Source organism: Bos mutus, chromosome 16 (assembly GCF_027580195.1).
Source record: "Bos mutus isolate GX-2022 chromosome 16, NWIPB_WYAK_1.1, whole genome shotgun sequence".
Taxonomy (NCBI): domain Eukaryota; kingdom Metazoa; phylum Chordata; class Mammalia; order Artiodactyla; family Bovidae; genus Bos; species Bos mutus.
The window spans coordinates 10,746,639-10,771,517 of NC_091632.1; the positions used below are offsets into that span (position 1 = coordinate 10,746,639).

The 24,879-nt window shown below is 54.4% G+C and overlaps 1 protein-coding gene across 3 annotated transcripts in view; it reads right to left on the minus strand.

The window, feature by feature from the left end:
- Nucleotides 1-1,463: 1,463 nt before the first annotated feature.
- The window catches only part of PLXNA2 (plexin A2), a 238,425-nt gene continuing 215,009 nt past the window's right edge, over nucleotides 1,464-24,879 (minus strand). For all 3 annotated transcript variants that reach the window (XM_070384706.1, XM_070384704.1, XM_070384705.1), the window contains 10 exons: nucleotides 24,011-24,077; nucleotides 23,503-23,649; nucleotides 22,710-22,869; nucleotides 22,253-22,356; nucleotides 16,304-16,403; nucleotides 14,937-15,127; nucleotides 12,951-13,120; nucleotides 9,285-9,497; nucleotides 8,519-8,669; nucleotides 1,464-6,277 (listed from right to left, as the gene is read on the minus strand). In XM_070384706.1, coding sequence (XP_070240807.1) covers nucleotides 6,182-6,277; nucleotides 8,519-8,669; nucleotides 9,285-9,497; nucleotides 12,951-13,120; nucleotides 14,937-15,127; nucleotides 16,304-16,403; nucleotides 22,253-22,356; nucleotides 22,710-22,869; nucleotides 23,503-23,649; nucleotides 24,011-24,077 — 1,399 coding nt within the window. In that variant the 3' untranslated portion in view covers nucleotides 1,464-6,181. The remainder of the gene's footprint in view (nucleotides 6,278-8,518; nucleotides 8,670-9,284; nucleotides 9,498-12,950; nucleotides 13,121-14,936; nucleotides 15,128-16,303; nucleotides 16,404-22,252; nucleotides 22,357-22,709; nucleotides 22,870-23,502; nucleotides 23,650-24,010; nucleotides 24,078-24,879) is intronic.

The following is a 24,879-nucleotide window of genomic DNA, read 5'->3' on the forward strand; positions in this document are numbered from 1 at the left end:
ATTTCCTGGGCCCCATTCGTACATGCGTGGTCTGTCCATATAAAACTGGGCTGTCCCCGAGATCAGGGTCCGTGTCTCCCCTGTCTGGCTGGAGTCACCCTGAAGGCAGGGGCTGTCTCCACCATCAGATTGGAGACTCTCTGAAGGCAAGGGCTGTGTCTTATCCTTAAAGATCCTCCGCTCTTGGTGCTGGGGGAGAGGCTGTGGGCCCAGACACAGTTCTGATCTCGTGGAGGGGGAGAGCGGTGGTTTCCTGGCATGCTCAGTTGAGGTGTCAAATTGACCAATTATCCTCATCTGCTCCTTTTAGCAGCTGAGAGTGGAAGGGTCACCCCCACACTCTGGAACATGAGAAAGCAAAACGGGGAAAGAGTGGTGGATGGGACGTGGCACCCTCAGGCCAAACCTCAGCTCCCTACCTGGAGGCCTCTTTGCCTGCGGACTCCGCGTCATCCTGAACTGCTTTAACCCCAGGCCTCTCCCCTGGGCTAGATCTAAGCACACGCTGTCTCTCCTCTTCCCTTGATTCACCCTTAATCCTGCAACTGAGAGTAAAAAAACAGCCCATAACATTCCTCCACGGCCCTGCTGAGACACCCCTTTTTTGGGATCCTTATGATTCTCAGGCTGGTGAGGGCAAAGGCTATGTCTTTCTCCTTTAGTGTTTCATCCCCCAGCACTTACCACGTGCCGGTGTGGGAAGTGCTTAAAATGTTTAATACAAATAAATGAGTGCAATTCTCAGGAAGCACTGCGGGTGGATTTCCTCCTTTGGAGATCTCTTTCACCCCTAGGAAAGTACCTCAATCTCAGATCTGCCCTGTCAGCCTCTTGTTGGGGAAAAGCAATGTTCTGGGTCTTGGGGCTAGGGGGCAGTGTTCAGCTATGGGTGCAATCCAGAGTGTGTGTGTGTGTGTATGTGTGTGTGTGTGTGCGTGTTGACACTGATAACTGGACATTCATAAGCTCCAGCTCCAGAGTGTGTGTGTGTGTGTGTGTGTGTGTTGACACTGATAACTGGACATTCATAAGCTCCAGCTCCAGAGTGTGTGTGTGTGTGTGTGCGTGTTGACACTGATAACTGGACATTCATAAGCTCCAGCTCCAGAGAGAATTCTAGGAGTCCCTCAAAACACCTTAGCTCATCTTCCCATGAGTACCCTCTTCTAAAATATGCCCATGAAACATTATTCTGCATATATGCTACTGAACAACCACGTTTCTTTAACGATATAAGGTTTTTTATCCAGTAAACTTTATTTATATATAACAACAGTACAAATTGTGTCCTTGGCTTGCAAAATAGGAGTGTTTCATATTTACAATAGGTACACAATAATATATTAGAATAACAAAAAAACCCATTTTATTGGAACATTTTAAATACGTAATTTTCTTACAGCTTTTATTCCACAACACCTGTAAAAACAACAAAACCAGACAGCTATTATTCTATTTTCTTAAAAAATATATATATATATATAATACAGATTCCAGTGTGTCAAGAAGAGTGGGTTTGGGAAGGAGCAGTTGAGGGGAGAGGCGGTTTCAGGTCCCTAGTTTCGTGGTCTAAAGAGCTTGTTCCCCCTCCCTGACGTATCTGTCAATATCTGCTCTGCAGGGGGAGCCACGTTCCAGCACGTTCTCCTGCCGTGATGCCAACACGGAGAGCACAGGAGGCCAGAGTCAGGGCTGTGACCGAAATCCAGCCGGGCCTCCCCTCTGCCCTGAGGCCGCAGCACAAAGGACAGAGGGGAATGCAGTCAGCATGTCCACACAGACTTTCCAGTTTGCTGATGCGGCTGAGGCCCTGTCTCCCAGGACCTCCCTAATACCAGGGGCGAAACTTCATCTCTCATCAGTGACATCGTGAGCCCCAGAGGCTACACCTTCACTCTTGGGGAAACCGGCAGAAAGGGAAGACGTGGGGGGAGAGAGGCGGGGTGACGATGGGGATGCTGCCACCTTCTCAAAGCTTCTTCCTGAGACGAGGTGCCAGAAGGCCCTGAACACGCGGGGTCCGCTTCCAGCGCCCCGGGTCGCCAAACTCCTCTGCGTCCTCTCGCCCACAGAGCTCCCACCCCCGAGCCTCAGTTCTTTCCTGTCCACGGCCAGGCCCCCGGAGCCTGAGTCAGGACACAGCGTGGCAAGGAGCAGCAGGCCCCCCGATGGGGCAGCTGCCGGCTCAGTATGGGCCTCGGGTTAATAGATTGAAGGCGGGAGGAGAAGGGGACGATGGAGAATGAGATGGCTTGATGGCATCACCGACTCGATGGACATGAGTTTGAGCAAACTCCGGGAGTTGGTGACGGACAGGGAGGCCTGGCGTGCTGCGGTCCATGGGGTTGCGAGAGTCGGACACGACTGAGCGACTGAACTGAAATGAATGGTGGCAGGTGTGGCAACCGGGATGCGCCCGGAGGCTGATCAGCCAGAGGCTTCTAGAAACATTCCTTATTTGTGCTGCCCAGACCATCGCAGTCCAGCCTACCCCGTCCACTGCTTCTGCTTTGTGCTCAGCAGGGTCAGGGGCCTTGACTATTATTTCTTGTCCTCATTTGGCGGAAATGGAGGAAGGTCAGAAGCTCAAGAGGCAGGTGGAAGGCCACCAGAAGAGACAGCGGGGGACAAGAAAGGCCCTTGTGGCTGGAGGACTGTCCCTGGAAGCAGGTAAGGCAGCTGGGTCAGTCGGCTTCTTCCGCTTTCCCACTCCCCTTTCCTCTAAAACTCGTGCCCTCTGCAGGTCTGGGAGGAGGGCTAAGGTGGTGATAGGAACCAGCAAGTGGAAGAATGTCCGTGCGCTAGAAAGGGGTCCTTCTCAGTCTCGTTCATTCCTCAGCACCTGGAGCAGGGCCTGGGGAACAGTGTTAGCTCAGGAATGCTCCCTGAATGAATGCATGCATGCAGGAAACAGCTCCATCCTGTGAGTGAGGCTCCCAGGGGCTCCTTGCTTTCAATGACTCAACTTTCCAAAGATGGGGAGCGCTCCGCCAGAAGTGGATCAGAGACAGTTCTGAGCTGGGCTGGAGCGGGGTGATGGGAGTGGGGGGCAGGCCTGGAAGCCCCGGAGCCCCTGCGGAGGTTGGGAGGCGGCAGCAGGCCAGCTGGAGGGGCTCAGGCCAGCTCGCCCACCTCGGGCGTGGATACCCTCTGTCTTGCCAAACGCACTTTCTAGGGTGCTTGCCCTTTTCTGGTGAACTGTCTCTTTGCGCACTTCAGTGAAACAAGATGGATCTGGATCAAACTTTCAGAGAGAGCAGTCTCTCTTGGCTTCCCTCCAAGATGGACGGCTTTGTGTGGGGGCAGAGGCCAAGACTTGAACACTTATTCCTTACGCAAGGTTAGGATATCTCCACGTTGGATGACGGTGAGGAGGGAGGCCCTCTCCTCCCATCCAGTAGGGCATGGACTCTTGGTGACCCAAAGTCAAGCAAGGCTCTCCAACCTTTCACCATCACAGCCTGACTTGAGTCCTGTGTAGTTTTCCTTGATCTTCCTTCCTTCTTTAGGGATGCCCCCTGCCACCGCCTTCACCAGCCCCCCTTCCCCAGTCCTCCCGAGGAATCCTGAGAAAGGCAGTGGAGCCTCTCGTGTGAGGTCTGGTGCCTCTCCTGTCCACTCTCTGAGCAGCCATCCCCTACCATTCTCCCACTCCCCCCAGACCATCAAGGACTCAGCCCCAGGGCTGGTGAGTGGTCACCAAAAGTAGCTGCTGGGAAACAGCGGATAGATGCACAGAGGTCAGGGTTGGTCATGATGCAGCTGAGATGTCTAGCTTTTACTTCTTGGTGGAGCAAAGCCCGAGGTGCCGATCTAAGCAGCAGTGTGACCAGACCACCTTCATTCGGAGCTCAGACGCAAAATGAGGGGAGGAGCTGCGCTCGTCTGTGGGCAGCACAGAGTGCCCTGCTCACGCTCCCCTTGCCCGTATCTCCTCGCCTTTCATCTCCATATATCGTGCGTGCTGAGCTGATAAGCTTTGGGTGCTATGAAGGGCAAACACTTTGGCTTAGTGCAGAAGGCCAGTCATTAGGATTTCTTTCAGGCTATTCACAGGGCCCAGAGAAACTTTTAGCAGAAGTGGATTATCAGAAGGAAGCGGTCTTGGCATGGCTGGTTGTGAATTATAATGAAAACAGCGCATTTCCTGAGTATTTTGCTGAATGCTTGTCTCGTCCCATTTGTCAGCCGCATTCAGGCAAGAAAACTGGAGCTGAGGCGACCCGGTGATGTCTGCCGTGTGGTGAACACAGCGATCCAAAGCCACACGCCAGCCATGGAAGCCAGCCCTCTGAGCTCCCCCTCCCCCGGCCACTTCCTGACAATCCAGTGTGGTCAGCAGAGTCTCTGGAAACTGGAAGGGTTTGGAGGTAAATCCGGGCCCAGAGGAGCCGGGGCCCAGAGTTAATTACAGAGGAAGTGACCCTGGTCTGGTCTCTCCCTGGTCCCACTTCCCAGCAGTGTGGCCCCTCGCAGAGCAGGGCAGACGGGACCTCTCCAGTGGCCTCTCTTCCCATCCCTCACCTTTCTCTCGTCCTTCCCACCCTCTCTGGGGCTGCCTGCAGAGAACTTGGAGCTGGCTGCTTGGATCCTCGCCAGGGTGGGAGGCCTGGAAGCTGGTGGCTGTCCAATCACCAGGGCCCTGCACCGGTGCGGGGGGTGTCCTTCCCCGGGATGCCCCCACTGCCTTCCATGGGGCCTCGGATCAGGGCGTGGAGCTTTGGTCTCTTTATCTGGAAACTACACTCAGGACGGCTGGGCATCCACGGATTTAGGTGTCAGCAGGAAAGACAGAAGCCCAGTGAGAAGCCACCCACTTGTCCTCCAAATTCAGGAGGACGCAAGAGGCAGAGAGAGAGAGGCAGAAGACACAATCTGGGGATGCTACAGTCCTCTCTACTGCGGCCAGTGCTCAGACCATCAGGAGCATTCACATACGAGCGAAGGGTCGTCTCCCCTCTCTAGGCACGAGAGAATAAAACAAAGAAAGCACAACAATAAATACTGCAGCTTCTTGAACCTATGCTCTTCAAGTATTGCTTGCTGTAAACAGTGTTTGATTTTTGTTTTCTTTTTAATTGTAAGAAACCATGGGCGGACGGGAGCAGAGTCTGAACACCCATGTGCCCCTTTCGGCTCCCGGACGGAACCTCCCGGAGGCCTGGCCCACGCTCCTCCAGGGCCCTGCCCCCACGGAGCCTGGTTTACGACGGGGATGGATATAAGGCAGAGCTGCCCAGCGTCCTTCAGGAGACCAGGCGTCCCCTCTGGGAGAGGCCCAGCTCTCATGTCTGGTAGTCACTGTAGGGAAACCTGAAGGAAAAGTACCAAAATCAGCTCCTCACTTGTTGAGGTTTGGGTTTAAAGAAAACAACCAAACAGTAGCAAAAAGCGTCGGTGCTCTTGAGACACACATGTCCGCCGGAGAAGAGGACGCATGGACGTGCGGACATAAAGCTCAGCTTGCTGTCAGCAGGGTGGAGCCCGGGGGCTCGGCCGTTCATGCCAAGTCCCACCTTCCCCACCTCTTCTGGTTTCATTGGCTGGTCTTCCTTCGGAGCGTTTGGTGCCAATGTATGCTCATTCTTCTCCTCCTCACTTCTTAGACAAAGAAGGTTTCAAGGGCAAGGAAACAATCAATTTCTCTCAGCATCTCTTTGTAGGCTTTTTTTTCCAGTTGTTGGGAACCAGGAGTTGTGCGAGGAGGGAGGGATGGGAGCAAAAGAAGGAAGGGGACAGAAAGCAGAATTAAATGAAAGTTGGACGGGATGAACAGGGAGGCTTTTTGTTTTATTTCTGGTTTTCCTTTTTCTTAAAAAAAAATTAAATAAAGTTCTCATTATTTCCCCAATATACATCAAATGAGTTTTCATGCAAAGCAGCAGTCACAGAGGCAGAACCGTGCTCAGTTGCGCCTCTCGGCTTGAAGAACCACCTTGTCCGGGCCCCTGCGTCCCTCTCGTCGTGCGTGGCTGCGCTGCCCCTGGTTTCTCCCTGCAGGGACCGGCTGGGACGAAACTTGGCTGGCGTGGGGAGAGGGGCCCTCCCCTCTCCCCGGGGTTAGGGTCTCAGGGGACAGCAAGCTCTGGGGCCTGACCCCCTTCACTTGTCTTTCCTTCTGAGACGCCCAGTGTGACAGCTTTTGCGGGTCCCTCTTCCCAGGAATGGGAGGCTCCATCTCTCAGCTCTCAATGGACATGGCGTTGATGAGCTGTTCCACCTTGTACGCCAGCCGCTGGCGCCGCGCCTGCTCGTCCTGCTCCAGTGCCCCGATGAGCTGCGGGATGAAAACAAAGGTGGGCAGGCTCAGCATTCAGCATGCGAGATGGCTTTCCCCACATCCTTCATCCTTCCATCTGCCTTTCTATCCTGCCCAACGAGCACAACTCTAAATAACGCAGATGATCACCTGAACAGGTGTATGATATACGTATGTGTGTGTATGCATGTATTTATCTAAAGCTTTTAAAACATTTGGCATACAGGAAGTGCTGTGTAAGTGTTAGCTATGACTATTACTGTGTTCAGGTACGATGCTGATGCATGACTTGTTGTCCTGAAGTTGTCTTCTTCAGGATCTAGCCATGTCCACCTGTCTGTCTGAAATATTTCAACTGACAGCTTCTGCCCAACTGCAAAGAATAGTCTGATTTGCTGTTTCAGAAGGGATGAAATTCATCATCTACTTTGATCCGGGCAACAATGATAATATTTAATAAAAGTGTTACGTATTAAAAAAGATCTTCACGACCAAGATAATCACGATGGTGTGATCACTGACCTAGAGCCAGACATCCTGGAATGTGAAGTCAAGTGGGCTTAGAAAGCATCACTATGAACAAAGCTAGTGGAGGTGATGGAATTCAGTTGAGCTATTTCAAATCCTGAAAGATGATGCTGTGAAAGTGCTACACTCAATATGCCAGCAAATTTGGAAAACTCAGCAGTGGCCACAGGACTGGAAAAGGTCAGTATTCATTCCAATCCCAAAGAAAGGCAATGCCAAAGAATGCTCAAACTACCACACAATTGTACTCATCTCACACGCTAGCAAAATAATGCTCAAAATTCTCCAAGCCAGGCTTCAGCAATACATGAACCGTGAACTTCCAGATGTTCAAGCTGGTTTTAGAAAAGGCAGAGGAACCAGAGATCAAATTGCCAATATCTGCTGGATCATCGCAAAAGCAAGAGAGTTCCAGAAAAACATCTATTTCTGCTTTTTTGACTATGCCAAAGCCTTTGACTGTGTGGATCACAACAAACTGTGGAAAATTCTGAAAGAGATGGTACTACCAGACCACCTGACCTGTCTCTTGAGAAACCTATATGCAGGTCAGGAAGCAACAGTTAGAACTCGACATGGAACAACAGACTGGTTCCAAATAGGAAAAGGAGTACATCAAGGCTGTATATTGTCACCCTGCTTATTTAACTTATATGCAGAGTACATCATGAGAAACGCTGGGCTGAATGAAGCACAAGCTGGAATCAAGATTGCCGGGAGAAATATCAATAACCTCAGATATGCAGATGATACCACGCTTATGGCAGAATGTGAAGAGGAACTAAAAAGCCTCTTGATGAAAGTGAAAGAGGAGAGTGAAAAAGTTGGCTTAAAGCTCAACATTCAGAAAACTAAGATCATGGCATCCGGTCCCATCACTTCATGGCAAATAGATGGGGAAACAGTGGAAACAGTGTCAGACTTTTTTGGGGGCTCCCAAATCACTGCAGATGGTGACTGCAGCCATGAAATCAAAAGACGCTTACTCCTTGGAAGGAAAGTTATGACCAACCTAGAGAGCATATTAAAAAGCAGAGACATTACTTTGCCAACAAAGGTCTGTCTAGTCAAGGCTATGGTTTTTCCAGTGGTCATGTATGGATGTGAGAGTTGGACTGTGAAGAGGGCTGAGCGCCAAAGAATTGATGCTTTTGAACTGTGGTGTTGGAGAAGACTCTTGAGAGTCCCTTGGACTGCAAGGAGATCCAACCAGTCCATCCTAAAGGAGATCATCCCTGGGTGTTCATTGGAAGGACTGATGCTGAAGCTGAAACTCCAATACTTTGGCCACCTCATGTGAAGAGTTGACTCATTGGAAAAGACCCTGATGCTGGGAGGGATTGGGGGCAGGAGGAGAAGGGGACAACAGAGGATGAGATGGCTGGATGGCATCACCGACTCAATGGACCTGAGTTTGAATGAACTCTGGGAGTTGGTGATGGACAGGGAGGCCTGGCATGCTGCGATTCATGGGGTCACAAAGAGTTGGACACGACTGAGCAACTGAACTGAACTGAACTGAACTGCATTAACAGTGAAGACCAGCCAAAATAAGGTTTAAGAAAGCACAGGATGAATCAGGAGAGGACAGGTTGCCTTCCAAAGGAAGAGCGGGTGACTTTTTGACTCTGTGAATGTTTTCGGAATTGCCACCCATTGCTGTTGTTTAAGGATGGAGCCTGGCTTTCTGGTTGACCTGCCTGGCCCTCTCCGTGCGGGTTTCTGTCTCACCTCTTCGCTGTACTTGCTGACGTACGAGTAGATCTCATTGAGGGCACTCAGCATGTTGAACTCCACGGCGTGCAGACGGGACTGCTCGGCGAGGTAGGCGTTCATGTCCTGGTCACTGATGGCGGGGAGCTTGGCGATGTCTGCATAGTATCTGCCATAGAGAGGACAGGCTCCTTGGTGGGGGGCTCAGCAAAGACCCGCCTGTCCGTCCCCCGACCCCAGGACCCCGGAGAGGATGGGTGTCCCCTGCTGCTGCCCTGCTCCTCTTCTAACGAAGCCTGCTCTGGCCTCTGCTCTCAAGCTGAGTTTGGGGCCTGCACACTTGTTCCCCTCAGGCCAGAGTCTGCAGCGCTGTGACCAGACTCTCAGTATTCACGTTCCAGTTCAGCGCCCTGCTAGCTGTGTGTCCCTCGTAAGTCACTTGACATCTCTGCTTCATGGCCTCCTCAGTAAAAAGGGGATGATAGTAAGACCTACTTCACAGCTCTGTTGGGTACTTTACTGAGATGATACATACAACGTCTTCATCAAAGTGCTGCGTGCTTAGCTTATGCTCAGTAAAGGGTGATCAGAATGCTAAATCTGACTCAGGGGGTGCAGAGCTTCCCTTTCCTCCCCCAGCAGGAACTCTGAGCAAGGGAGAAAAAGATGAGCACGAGGTCTGGAAGGGACCACAAGCGGGGCTTTAAGTCCTTGGTCAGTGAAGCCCAGAGGAGGGAATGAAGCAGGCACTGGGGGGTGGGCCGGTCTTCGGGATACTACTGACCTCTCCACCCAGCTCTTGTAGCTGGGGATGTCCTTGGCGTAGAGCAGCTTGTTGGAAGGGGAGTCCTTGCCCAGCCGGTGCTCTGAAGTTGAGCAAGAGTCCATGAAGGTCTGGGCCACCACAGAGAGGCAGGCGTCTGTGATACTGCCCTTATGGATGTCAAATACAAACTGGGGGTTCTTGATCACGTTCACCCAGAAGCGCAGAGGGAGGCTGGAGGAGAGGGCAGAGGGGTCTCTGAGGGCTGCATCCGGGCCTGGCCCCGTGCCGTCCACTAACATTCCTCCCAACCCCACAAATGCAAAATTCTCTCCGAAGGGCAAGGGAATGGAATCACAGAAAACTGGTCCAGCCAGGGCTGCTAATTTAGCCTGAGCTTTGACTGATGCTGGAAGAGAAGGAGCCCCATTGTGCCCTAACGGGGCACTGACCTCGTGCTTCAATTGCTCCAAGGTGGGCATGGGTGGCTTCACTCCCTCCTGGAGGCCTTTTCCAAAGACTCCTGTGCCCCTGGGGTAGCCTAAGTCTAGAGGGCCTGTATCACTTTCTCAGAGCCTCAGACAAAGCCCCCAGGCTCCCAGAGGCCCCTTCCCAGTGCCCGCGGCCATTGTCGGAAGGACGGGGTGGCAGCCCCAGCCTCAGAGTGGGCACAAAGGCCCCACCTGGGTGCCCCACCTGGGTTCCCCGCCCAGAAGGGCTGGCCAGCGGCTTCCCAGGGCTGGCCCCGCCACGCTGGGTGGAGGAATGGGCTCCCCTGGGGGCAGCTCTTTCAGGGCACTCCCCAGGGCGTTCTCAGCTCTGGCCAGGGGCAGAGGCAGAAGAGGAGGCCATTGTTGGCACGCTGGGAATGACTCGCTGGGGCTCTGTGTTTTTCCCACCCTGAGAGCAACTGATCAGTCGTTAGGAGAATTCTTTCTGTGACTCATGGAATTTATAATCGGAGGAGAATGCGTTTTCTCTGCTCCTTTGGCTGTGAGGAGGATAAGCCCATTTATTCCCCTTCAAAACCAGAACAGCTGCTGTTTCTGTGGCCTTTTCCAACTTGGCCCTCCTCTCCAGCCGCCCGCTGGCCCTTAACTCTTTGGGCTCCTCTGTGGAGTGAGCTCTGTCCCGCTTGTCCTCTGGGCTGACGTCCCCTCTCTTCTTCTTATCTCCTGAATCTCCTGGACCCCAGGTCTTCCCAAATGTCTCCACGCCCCATGCCAAGTGTTGGGAAAGATCAGCTTTGCCCAGATCCAAGGCCTTCCATTAGGACTTCCGCCTATCTTTGCAGTGAAACGGGGGATCCTTCATTTAACCTGGAGGGGGCAGCCTGGGCGAAGAGGTGGCTCTGCTGGTCCACCCTCCCTTCCCCCAGCAGCTCTGGAAACCTCCAGTGTTCTCTCCTTGGGCATTAGGTACTGAGGTCTGGTATGAGGACTGTCCCTGCCACAATTCCAGGGGAGGGTGCTTCTGTGACTTGGCCAGAAACAGCAGGCATGGAGAGGAGGACCATCCAGAACTTTCTCTTGATTCCCTTGAAATCACAACGGGCCGGGCTGGGGGTGGTGGTGGGCGGAGCTCCAAAGCCATGGAGCAGCCGCAGCCCAGGCCCTGGGAATGCGGGTGGAAGGCTGGTCTCAGGGACCTGCCCCGGGGGGCTCCACACCCCAAGACCACCAGAGCCTCTTTGCTTCGCTCCACTGTGATCAAAAGCTGCGGCCTCTGGAGGGCTTGGCAGCCACAACACCCCGGAAAGGGAGGAATAGGTGGGGTCTGAGGCCGGGTTTTCCCTCAGTGTTTGGCTGGTTGCTAGGACTTTGGATTCCTAAATAACAGCCGGGGCCCATCTGCGCTGGCTCTGTTTTCCGAGGTGAGGGCTGAGTCCAGACAGCTGTGTGGGCGGCCTGCCCAACCCCAGGCCTGGCCCTCCTCTCTGCCCTCTCTCTGCTCCTTCCTGAGGAAGGTCTGTGCTCTGGCTCTTGGCCAGGCCCGGCGGGACACGAGGGCCTGTCTTCAGCGTGGTCTGAGATCCAGGTTCAAAACCCAGCAGAGAGACGTCTCATGAGAAGGGCCCAGGGGAGCCGTCTCTCCCCCTACTGGGTCTGCCCAGGGAGGGGACGGAGTCAGGCCCGCGGGACCTCTTGCCTGTGGCTTCCTGAGAACCATGGAGCCGGGGTGATCACTCGGCCTTAAAGGGTTGCGTGTACAATGGTGGGCTCAAGTCCACGGCAGGTGCAAGCTCTCCCCCAGCACTGGCCAGCCTCCCCGGCGGTCTGAGTTTAATGCAGGGCTCTCCCCATGCCAGGATGTGCCCGAGACTCTGCTGTGCTCAGGAGGCCCCACGCTGCCTGGCCTGCTGCTCGGTCGGTCTGGGATGTGGCTGTGTGTGGGTTCCCCTGGCTCCCTTTCCCGAGAACCACAAGTCAGAGAGGAGGGGGCGTGGCCTGGGAAAGGATCTCGGCCTGAAAGGACAGGAGCTCAACTGTGTGTGTGTGTGTATGTGTGTGTGTGTTGTGTGTGTCCTGGTGCTGGGCCCTACGCTGGGCGGGCCCCGCCTGGCACCTGAGGAACCACATCGGCTCTGCGGAGCGTATGTTTGTCCTAGGAGCCTTGGATTACCCAGCCATGGCAGAGAACAGGTTCCCGCTCCCCATCTCCCTGGTCCCTTCTGGGCCCTACTCTACCCTCCATCTCCCTGATCCCTTCTGGGCCCTACCCCATGCTCCACCCCCTGGTCCCTGCTGGACCCTACTCCATCCCCCATCTCCCCGGTCCCTGCTGGGCCCTACCCCACACCCCACCCCCTGGTCCCTGCTGGGCCCTACCCCACCCCCCATCTCCCCGGTCCCTGCTGGGCCCTACCCCACGCCCCATCTCCCCGGTCCCTGCTGGGCCCTACCCCACGCCCCATCTCCCCGGTCCCTGCTGGGCCCTACCCCATCCCCCATCTCCCCGGTCCCTGCTGGGCCATACCCCACGCCCCATCTCCCCGGTCCCTGCTGGGCCCTACCCCACGCCCCATCTCCCCGGTCCCTGCTGGGCCCTACTCCACCCCCCATCTCCCCGGTCCCTGCTGGGCCCTACCCCACGCCCCATCTCCCGGTCCCTGCTGGGCCTACCCCATCCCCATCTCCCGGTCCCTGCTGGGCCCTACCCACCCCCATCTCCCGGTCCCTGCTGGGCCCTACCCCACGCCCCATCTCCCCGGTCCCTGCTGGGCCCTACCCCATCCCCCATCTCCCCGGTCCCTGCTGGGCCCTACCCCACACCCCACCCCTGGTCCCTGCTGGGCCCTACCCCACGCCCCATCTCCCCGGTCCCTGCTGGGCCCCCCACGCCCCATCTCCCCGGTCCCTGCTGGGCCCTACCCCACCCCCATCTCCCCGGTCCCTGCTGGGCCCTACCCCACGCCCCATCTCCCGGTCCCTGCTGGGCCTACCCACACCCCCATCTCCCGGTCCCTGCTGGGCCTACCCCACCCCCATCTCCCGGTCCCTGCTGGGCCTACCCCACGCCCCATCTCCCCGGTCCCTGCTGGGCCCTACCCCACCCCCATCTCCCCGGTCCCTGCTGGGCCCTACCCCACGCCCCATCTCCCCGGTCCCTGCTGGGCCTCCCCACGCCCCACCCCTGGTCCTGGCCTCGCCAGGCTGCAGTCCGGCCTGGGCTGCCCGCGGGGTTTACCAGTTGCTCTTCCAGGTGTGCCGCACGTCTGTGTCGTGGATGCTGTGTCTGTCCGCCTGCTCATCCAGGAAATCGAACATGTACTTGATGGCCAGGGGGAGCGCGCTGCCCCGGTGCACAGTGCTGAACAAGGTCTCGAACAAGTCGTCCACGAACTTCTGCAGGGTGCCCTGGGGGAGGGGCGGTGGGAGAGGGTGAGGTGGGGGAGGGGGGCTGGCAGCAGACACACAGGCCGGATGGTGCCTTGCTTGGACCGACCCCGCCTTGGAAATCTGTCTGCGACGCCAGGCTGTGCAGACAGGACGGCAGAGGTGGGGGGACGAGGGTCCTTCTGGGGTGTCGGGGAGGTGGGAAGGACTGATGGGCTGCAGATTTCCAGGAGGAACTGCCTCCAACCGGGAGCCACGTGCACACTTATGCTTGTGTCCACGCCAGGTGGGTGTGGGCAGAGGGAGTTTGATCGAAGACAGAAAGTGCTCCAAGCTCAGGCTTCCCACAGGGAATGAGGGGCACGGGCTGGTATGAGAGGGTGAGAGGGCATCTAAAGAACCAGCCAGAGGACTGGGACCCTCCAGCAGGAGCAGGGGAGGACCGCAGAGGTCCTGGCAGGAAGGTGTGAAAGGGTTCACTGTGTTAGCAGCCTGGGATAAGTGGGGTCTACAGTGAGGACTGGGTGAAGGGTACAGATCTAAGAATGTTCAGGCACAGCCCTGATCACCGGGCCTTGGAGGATATCGGGGGGCAGGGCCAAGGCTGGGCCTGGGGCCCACAGTTCGCAGGCTCAAGAAACATCTCTGAAGGTCAGTAAATGTCCAACCTTTTGGAGTCTCTTTGTGAGTGTGCAGTTGCTAAGTTGTGTCCAGCTCTTTGCAACCCCATGGACTATAACCCACCAGGCTCCTCTGTCTGTGGGATTTCCCAGGCAAAAATACTGGAGTGGGTTGCCATGCCCTCCTTCTGGGGATCTTCCTGACCCAGGGATAGAATCCACATCTCTTGCATCTCCTGATCTGGCAGATGGGTTCTTTACCACTGAGCCACTTGGGAAGTCTGGTCTCTTATCAGCATATTATCATCAAAATTTGAGACACATTCCCTGATGGTGTATTTCTGTGACACTTCAGGGAACAAGTCTGAGAAGCCACTGTATTAGAATTTCAGCAGCATTTTTGTTGGTTCAGTGGAGGAGAGTCCTGTCAAATACAAGCTATATATGGTTGCTATGCTTACAGGTATACTGTTCTCTGCTGGGGAGGCTGGCAGGCTGCTTTAGATCTCAGCCTCTGTCAGCATTTGTCGGGGTAGATGAGATGGCTTCCCAGGTGGCTAGTGGTAAAGAACTCACCTGCCAATACAAGAGACTCAAGAGACATGGGTTTGATCCCTGGGTCAGGAAGACTCCCTGGAGAAGGAAATGGCAGCCCACTCCAGTATTCTTACCTGGAGAATCCCATGGACAGAGGAGCCTGGAGAGCTACAGCCCATGGAGTTGCAAAGAGGTGGACTTGACTGAAGCGACTTAGCACGCACACACGTGATGGAATGGGGAAGGGGAAGCTCTCTCTTAGATTACCAGACGGACCAGGCCTTCACGCTTTTGCTCCCAGTGTGGGCAGAAAGTGGGTAGAGAAGACACTGACAGAGGAGGATGGCATATCCGTCCATCTCATATTTGCCAATAAAAACCCCAGTGTCTTCTTGAGGGGTATGGGGACCCAGAAGCCAGAGCACCGGTCCTCTGAGGAGTAACAGGGGAGCTATGGAGTGAGCTGGGCAGACCACTGTGATTTTTGCCGCAGGGTAGAGAACAGCAGTGGCCTGACCTCCAGGGAAGCACACCCCAGGACGAGGCCCTCCTTGTTCAGGTGGGTCCCCTGGAGGGGCAGAGCCCGTGGCATTCTTCCTGTGCCATGGGCCGGGTAGGGGTTGGGGCAGGACACGTCTCTGAGGTGCCCTCCCGGGGCCAGGGCAGAGCAGGGCTGTTACCTTGGTGGCCAGCAGCCGGGTCAGGTAGATCTCCGACACCATCTTGCTGCCCCGGTCCCCCTCCTTCTGGTCCCCATGGTCGTGGTTCTTCACCAGGTGCCACACCTTGACCCCGCTCTCCAGGTCCGGGGTGATCATGGGGGCCCGAGACCGCAGGCTGTCGGGGCTGCCTGTGTACCTGAAGGAGGAGTCTGAGGGGAAGGAGGCGGCGGAGGCCCGTGAGTGACTCGTTTCCTCATCCTTGCTGGTAGAATCCTTCTAGAATCCCTGGCCACCTGATGCCCTCACTAAGAACAAGCTGGTTTCGATCGGAAGGGAGCTCTTGGGGTTTCATATTTGGTGGGTTATTTTAGTGATCCTTGGCTGGTGTGAGGACAGCCTGAAATCTTGTTGCCAAAATGAGATTCTAGAAATTCTGTGAGCTGGTGTGGCCCTGGGGAATACAGGAGTACCTCCATCCGTGATGCTTCCAGCAAAGACCAATCAATAGGTGGAATGTCAGCCAGATATTCTCACAGGGGCTTGATCGAAGTGTGGGCACTAAGGTCTGTGAATGGAAAAGCTCCCTCTCGGGAGTTAAGGCTCCTTCTTACTTAGGGCCCAGAATACAGAACTGCCAGAGCCCCTCCTGCTTCAGGCCTGAGGGGCCCTTTGGCTGCACGGCTCGAAGACTAGCGCCACCCAGAACTAGAGGAACAGAAACTCCTCAGCCTCATCCTCAGAGGGTACTGGGGGCCCAGCACTCAGGGCTGGAAGGCCTGGGATGGCCAACCGAATGCCCATATCGGGATACTACTGAGAGCCAACGGGGAAGCGAAGCGAAAGCGTTAGTCACTTCAGTCCTGTCCGACTCTTTTCGACCCCATAGACTGTAGGCCCCCCAGGCTCCTCTGTCCATGGGATTCTCCAGGCAAGAATGCTGGAGCGGGTTGCCATTTCCTTCTCCAGGGGACCTTCCCAACCCAGGGAATCGAGCCTGGGTCTCCCACATTGTGGGCAGATTCTTTACCATCTGCGCCACCAGGGAAGTTATTTGGTCCGTATCACCGAGAGTAAAGGGGGGACATTGTAAATGATTCAGCCAGGACAGTAAGCACGCACTGGGACTGAGTTCTGTGAATGTCCCATCCAAGGGCCTCCTTGGTTCTGGGCCCTTCAGATGCCTCCATCAGACCTGGGCTATCCAAGGGAAGATTCATGGTGCCATCTGGTGCCACAGCCCCGAGGAGACTGGCCGTGCCGGTCTCCTTTGATTGCAGGCCAGCTGTGGCAGCGGCACAGGCTCCCACCGTCAGGAGGGGTGGGGAGCAGACCCTGGAGTCACAGAAGGTGCCCCTGGCCGCCCAGGCCGCGTCTGCGGTCCTCACCGTATCTGCTGATGGATGTCCGGGAGATGCTGGCGGAGGCGGGGATGTTGTAGGAGGAGGTCTGCTTGGGGACCAGGGCCACCACCGATCTGTCTGACACCTGAGGGGGAGACGAGAGAGACACTTTGGGTGGATGTCAGCACCTTGGGAAATGGGACTGTCGATACTTCTAGAAGCTGATGGAATAGGTAGGGGTCGAGGGTGAGGAGGTGAGGAATGCTAGGAATAATCATTGCTGCTATTCAGCATGGTAGCTACTTGCCACCTGTAGCTGTTGGGCTCTTATAGTCTGACTGGACCAAAGGGAGGTGCCCTGTAAGTGTTCGGCTCAGGTATGCTGGAAGTGTAGAAGACACACCGAATTTCAATGACTGAGCCTGAATAAAGGTATACAAACTGCCTCATGAATAACATTTATGTTGATTGTGTGTTTAAATGACAATTATTTTAGATCAGTGGTGTTACAGACAACATTGTTAACATCACGTTCATCCGTTCATTTTTACTTTTTAAATGTGACTAGTAAAAAAATGTCAAGGCATCCACGTGGTTTGCCTTGTGTTTCTGTTAGAGGGAGCTGGGGTAGCCCAGCCTACCTTCAGTTCCGTGAGTTACGCACGACTGTCCGCATTTCACAGAGGAGGAACCGAAGCCCTGAGCGGCTGAGCCTCCGCCTTCAAGGTCACATGCTTCACATACGATAGAGCCGAAATTGGTCACCAGGCTGCCGGGCTCCAGAGCACGTGTTCTCCTCATTGCATTCTAATTCGCGATTTTATTTCAAGACACCCTGGTCTGAGCCCATTTTTCCCTTTTGGCTCTGATTTCTTTCTGGCCTGGGCCCTATAATGGTTCAGCCACCTTGAGGAACTTCCCCAGAGGGCAGCCGCTCCTGGGGACTCAAGAGAGAAAGAAGGTGTCTTGCATGTCCTCTGTGAGGGTGCCGAGGCTCAGCACCCAGCCTGCAGGGCGACGGCTGATAAATGAGGCGCCATATTGAAGACATTTGGAGCCATTTTGATTTAAGATTATCCTCCATCCAATAAAAACGGAGAATCCCCAGAATTGTGGCGATCCAATTAAACCCCTAACGCAGAGGGAATAAAACAGCTATAATAATGTTATGGGCCATAAAACATTCCTATTAAACCATTTTTTATTTTAACAATTTTTATGAACTTTATAAGTTTGATTTATAGCTGCACCAGTCGTAAAACCATCTTTCTGGGTCTTAAATTGTCAGTCCCTCTCTCCCACCAAAAAGGAATTAAATGTTGGGAAGTCAAACTATAAATGAACATTAGTGCTAACGAGATTCCCTGATAGCCAGTTTTAGCGGTGGTGTTTAATTTCACCCTCCCTATAAATCTGCGGGAGCCCAGGAAGTTTTTAAAAATCTCTTTGTTAATTAAGGTTATGCAGATTTTTCTCCTGTAGGGGCTCCAAGGACCTTTGACTCCTGGGAGGGTAACAAGAGGGCAATGCTTTGACTTGATGGCATAAAGCTGCAGGTCCAAGGTTCCTCACAGTGCCTGGAAGATGCCAAGGCATAGTTACTTCCCAGCGGGGGCAGCTCCATGGCTTGCGGGCAGCTTGCACCAGGCCTGACACGGAGGGGGAACTCTCCACCTCAATCTTTCAGGAACTCTGCAACTAGCATCCTAGCAATGATACTTGAACGCCTGGCAGGGGCAAGGGTTTATTCTCCAAGGGAGAATGGATTGCATTATCATTTATGGCTGGTTGTCACCTAAAGAGAGATTCACAAGGTGACTGGAATGACCACAGTTCAACTCAGCTCCTGGTCTCATCACTAAATCTCTCTTGTCCTTAGTCTCTAGTTTTTCTCTTGACCAACACATGATGCAAAGCTGTGGTCAAGACGCCTGGCTGGGTCTGACCTTGCCTCTGCACTTACTAGCACCATGGCTTCGGGAAAGTCACTTAAGCTCTCTGTGCCTCAATTGTCTCATTTGTCAAAGGCGATAATAATTGTGTCTAGGTTTGTTGTGAAGATAAAGGCATTAGCGCGAGTAAAGGTGGAGAGCAGTGCCTGGTGCCCAGTGAGAGTCAGTAAATTCTGGGGTTACCATCACCACCACCATCATCACCACCACCATCATCACCACCACCATCACCATCACATCATCACCATTATCATCACCATCATCTTCACCATCACCACCATCATCACGTCTTCACCATCATCACCATCTTCACCATCATCATCATCACATCATCACCATCATCGTCATCACCATCATCACATCACCACCGTCGTCTTCACCATCATCATCACCACCACCACCATCACCATCACCACCACTATCATCACCACCATCATCATCACCATCACCACCACCATCATCACCATCACCACCATCACCACATCATCACCATTATCATCACCATCATCTTCACCATCACCACCATCATCACATCTTCACCATCATCACCATCTTCACCATCATCATCATCACATCATCACCATCATCGTCATCATCATCACCATCATCATCACATCACCACCATCATCTTCACCATCATCATCACCACTGTCACCATCCCATCACCACTATGATCACCAACACCACCATCACCACCATCATCACCATCACCATCATCATCATCACCACCATAACCATCACCACCATCATCATCACCACCACCATCATCACATCATCACCATCACATTACCATCATCACCATCATCTTCACCATCACCACCATCATCATCATCACCACCAGCACCATCACCACCATCACATCACCATCATCATCTTCACCATCACCACCATCACATTACCATCATCATCTTCACCATCACCACCATCACATTACCATCATCATCATTACCATCACCACCATCATCACCATCACCACCACCACCATCACCATCACATCACCATCATCTTCACCATCACCACCATCACATTACCATCATCATCTTCACCATCACCACCATCACATTACCATCACCACCACCATCACCACCATCATCACCATCACCACCACCATCACCACCATCACATCACCATCATCATCTTCACCATCACCACCATCATCACCATCACTACCATCATCATCACCACCATCAACTTCACCATCACCACTATCATCACATCATCATCATCATCATCACCATCACCACCACCATCACCACCACCACCATCACCACCATCATATCACCACCATCATCATCATCACCACCACCATCAACACCATCATCACAATCATCACCACCATCACCATCACATCACCATGATCATCTTCACCATCACCATCACATTACCATCATCATCTTCACCATCACCACCATCACATTACCATCATCATCATCACCATCACCACCACCATCACCATCACCACCATCACCACCACCATCACCACCATCACCATCACATCACCATCATCATCTTCACCATCACCACCATCATCACCATCACTACCATCATCATCACCACCATCAACTTCACCATCACCACTATCATCACATCATCACCATCATCATCACCATCACCACCACCATCACCACCACCACCACCATCACCACCATCATCACATCACCACCACCATCACCACCATCATCACAATCATCACCACCATCACCATCACATCACCATGATCATCTTCACCATCACCACCACCACCACCATTATCATCACTGTCATCTTCACCATCACCATCACCACCATCATCACCATAATCATCACATCACCACCATCGTCTTCACCATCATCATCACCACTGTCACCATCCCATCACCACTATCACCACCACCACTATCATCACCATCACCACCACCACCATCACCATCATCATCACCACCATCATCACCATCACCACCACCATCACCACCATCACCATCATCACCACCACCATCAGCAGCACCATCACCACCATCACTACCACCACCACCATCATTACCATCACCACCATCACCACCACCATCATCATCTCTCAAAGGGAAGAATATCCCTGTTGTCCCCTGTCACTCAGGGCTGACATGTGGGAAGTGCCTCGCACAGAGTAAATCTCAGTAAATATTTGAGGAATGAATGAATACATGAATGGTAAATGACATCGAGGAATTGAAAGTGCTGTGCATGATGAACACTGTAATGAAGAATATTCCATTCTTCTGACTGGGAGTCACAGGACAGACAGCCCATTCATAAGCATTAGGGCAGCAAAGACAGAGGAGCAGCACATCACTGCCTTCGAGAAACATAAACTGGGGGCGTGATGCTCTTTTCTTTTGTACTTTCTTCTTCAGTTCTAACTGGTTCATTACGACTGTGCTCCAGAATGCATTCCGCACAATGTGAAGTGGGGTGGGGTGGATCAACAGCATGATTATAGCTACTATGGAGAGGTACACGCATCCTGGTAAACCTCACCTGTGGCTTCTAACACTCCCAACCACATATGCAATTTGGGACTGTGTTTCCATTTACTCATGAGGAGCTCAGGGTTCCGGGAGATTAAAGTCACATCACCAGTGCGTGGGGAAGCAGGGGTTTAAATAGCGCTCACAAACCCTTTTCTCTTTCCACTATACCACGCGCTCTCCATTTAGGGTGGGAGTCCAGGCCAAGTGTCAGCATGGTGAATGCAAGTTAGTTAGGAGGATGGAGCCTGGAAGGGAACGTTTTGGGAATTTTGCCCCTCCCCTAGCTTTCTGTGTGCACCAAGAGGCTCCCAGCCAGGTCCTGCTGGCCTTTAGGACCTCAGTGTGTGAGAGCCCAGCGTGCCAGCCCTGCACACCCTCCCCACGTGAGGCAGGGACAGAGGGTGATGTTATTAATCAAGCAGTCCCCCAGGGTCCTGCAGCCTGAGGCGCTTCCCCTGGTTGGTTTAATTTCCCTCGCTGACTCTCCTTTCCAGCTTCTATTTTAGTAGTTTTTTTAGAATCCCTAGCAGCCTACCTGTGCTTAATCTTATAGAGGGCCCAGCTGTGACCAGTTACCCTGTGAAGCAAGCAGAGTGAGAGCTGATACTTCTTGGATCTTTTGTTCTTTTGTTGGGATTTTTCTTTTATGACTGTTCTTTTAGTGTGTCTGCCGGTGCGCCGAACGCTCTACCTACTATATTCAGTCTATTCTTCACCACTTCATGGGGCAGGGATCACCATTAACTCCATTTTACAGATGAGAAGAGCGAGAGCTTAAGCCGCTTCCCCAAGGACACCAGCTGGTAAGCGGCAGAAACTAAGACTCAATTCCCTGCTTCGTTGCAGGCGCGAAGTGGAAGGTAAGCTGCATTAGTCAGAAGTCAGAGAAAGTGGCAGACGCCTCTGAACCTGTCCTTGAAAGACGCGATTTTTCTGCACGAGAAGAGCTACACTCTGTATAGGATGGGAAGGTCCCACCAGACCCCAGAGCAGTTAAGCCAGTTTCTCAGGATGAGTCTGGACACTCGTGTTTTTACACCCCCCAGTAATTCTAATCAGCAGGCGGGGCTGGGAATCACCGCTCTGGACTCAGGGAGGAGTCAGATAGGGGGATGCGCTGTGCTGTGCTTAGTTGCTCAGTTGTGTCCGACTTTTTGTGACCCTATGGGCTGCAGGGGCTCCTACAGTCCATGGGATTCTCCAGGCAAGAATACTGGAGTGGGTAGCTGTTCCTTTCTCCGGGAGATCTTTCCGACCCAGGGACTGAACCCAGATCTCCTGCAGAGCGGGTGGATTCTTTACCAGCTGAGCCACCAGGGAAGCCCAAGAATACTAGAGTGGATAGCCCATCCCTTCTCCAAGGGATCTTCCCAACCCAGGACTTGAACCAGGGTCCCCCACATTGCAGGCGGATTCTTTACCAGCTGAGCCACCAGGGATTCCCTGGTAGATAGGGGTGACAGGAAAACTCTTTTAGGGCTTGAGGGCCTTAGAGCAAACCTTAGAGGGAGGGGGCATTTCGGGAAGGCCCGGGTCCCTGGCGCAAAGCCCCTCACCTGATAGTGCATGAGTGTGTTCAGCCTCTTCCAGTCGCCCTCGATCTTGGTCGTGATGTCCTCGTCCTGTAGCACGACCCTGGCGATCCGGCCTTGTCGCCACTCTGGGAGGAGGGGCGGGCAGCAGTGTGAGGGGCGGGGGCCGGGACTGCCCCGTGGGGCATTCTCTGGGGGCCTGGCAACCCTGGCTCCCGCAAGCGGGGACGATGACAGCACTTAAGACGTCCAGGGCTCCGTGGGTGCAAGGCTGGGAGGAGCCTCCTGAGAGGCAGCCACGTCTGAGCAGGCAGTGCCCTGGGAGAAGTGTTTCACCCGGCTCCCCACCTGGGATGGGGGACCCAGTCAGGCCCCCAGGAGGGGCCATCTGCTGGGCAGGGCGTCCCGTCCTCCCAGTCTGCCCCCAAGCCCCAGTGCCCTCAGGAGGCTGCCCTGGTGCAGCCAAGGCCAGGACTCCTACCCAAGTCCATGTCCACAGCCCTGGGCCGCTGGGAGTAGGGCACGTTCTTGTAGACTGCATCGAGGATCTTCTCCTTGACCTGCGTGATGGTGTCACAGTTTAACACCTTCACTGGGATCTCCGGGCTGTTCTCGTTGTCAGGATTGACGCAGTTCAGAATCTGCAGGTGGTGATCGAGGGTGGGGGAGGGGATATGTGAGTCGAAGACGTCATTTGAGGGTGGGGAGTGCGGCCCTGGAACCTTCTCTTACCCAGGCTCCTCCTCCTCCTCACAGGAGAAACGAGCGTCTCTCTGTCTGCGTCTCAGTTTCTCCCACCTTCCAGCCATCTGCCGATGGCAACCTGAGTCCTTCTGCCCACTCCTCTACTTCTCAAAGAACCAGGACTCCACCCTGTAGCCCCCAATGGCTTAGGGGAGGCTGCCATCCCGGGTCCAGGCATCCTAAGGGTTTAGGGGTGGTTGCAGGTGGGTTGACCTCCCGCCTCCCTGAAGTCTCTACATTGGAAATCAGCAGACTTCTTCTCCATCATGCCAGCTTCCCCAAGCCCGATGCTGGGCAATCTAGGGTAAACTGAGGCAATTGGAGCTCTTTGGGTCCACGCAATGAGATGGGGAAGAGGAGCCCAGGCTGGCGTGCCCACCCTTGGGACCCTGGGCTGGGCCTGGACTGGCCCCCAGATGGGTCTCCTGGCCTCACTGCCGAGCCCTCAGTCTGGCTTGGTGGCCAGAGGCTGGGGCGGGGCTCAGAAGCAGGAGGTCTGCGCTGTCCCGCCAGGCTCCCTGCCTCCTCACCAGGGTCTTGTAGTCGATCTGCTGCCGGATAAGCTTGTCCTCGCTCAGTGAGTAGCGTGCCTCGCCCGTGATGGCGTCGATGGGGCCCTTCTCCATCTGCTGCTTGATGGCGCAGTACAGCATGAACAGCGGCTCCCCGGCACACTCCTGTGGGTACAGGCAGGTGTGGATGGTGGGCACGGGTGGACGTGGGCCCCAGCTTGCCTCCCCCCTCTCTCTCCTGACCCTGCTCTCCTGTGGGCACAGGAGGCCATGGGTGGTGGGCACAGGCGGCTGTGGGTGGTGGGCACAGGTGGGCGTGGGCAGCGGGACCCCAGCCTGCCTTCCCCCTCCCTCCCTCTCCTGACCCTGCTCCTAGGCCTGCGTGGTTTTGGAGCACCTGGACAGGTAGGTTCCTGCTCCAAATGGGGAGATGGGGGGCATCCATGCAGCCCTGGCGGCCAGGCTCAGAGAAGCAGCTCCCCATCCCTCTCTCACCTCCCAGTTCCCGTCCCGCTCCCATTCTCACCTTCAGGAACTTGTGCAGGAGGAAGGCAAACCAATTGGTCAGCATCTTCTCTGCCACAGACTCTGTCCTGGGGAGGCAGAAGGGATGAGAGGCAGCCCTTCATGCAGGGCTCCCAAGAGGGTGCCTGGCTTTTTAGGTGGACTCTCCCCCAAGAGAACCCAGGGCTGGGAGCCAGGACACTGCGTCCTGTCCCGACTTCACCCCAGTAGCAAGACGCGAGACCTTGGGCCAGAGGCTTTTGCCTTCTGAGCCTCAATTTCCTGGGAAAATGGAGTGGCACTCTGGGTCTACAGGCGCAGGTGCCAAGGACACCATCCTCCAGCCCTCTTCTGGCCTCAGGGGGATAAATACAGTTTCTCTGTCCCTCTGAGGTTTCCTGCCTGGTCTGAATACTTATATGCATATCTAGAAGGCCCCTGATACCTGCCCCTCCAAACACTCAGAATCAGACTGAGTTCAAATCTCGACTGCCATGGACTGGTTGTGTGGTCTCGAGTAAGTTGCTTCCCTTTCTCTGGATTCAGTTGGGGAATTAATCATAATAATAACAACCACAATTAATAATGGTAACCACCACCACCGTCGTCACCGTGTATCCCACAGGGCTGCTGTCAAGGTTGAATGAGTCAATGTACAAAAAGGGCTAGAAAGAGTGCGAAGACCCGGAAGCTGTCGCCCCGCTGACGTGTGGGGTCTGGACCCGGCCCCTCACGTAGAGAGCTGTGTGCATAAGCGTTCATGAGACCCGGAAGCTGTCGCCCCGCTGACGTGTGGGGTCTGGACCCGGCCCCTCACGTACAGCGCTGCGTGCATAAGCGCTCAGCTAACGGGGGATCTGCTTCTGCAAGCCTTGCCCCTTTGCCTTGCCG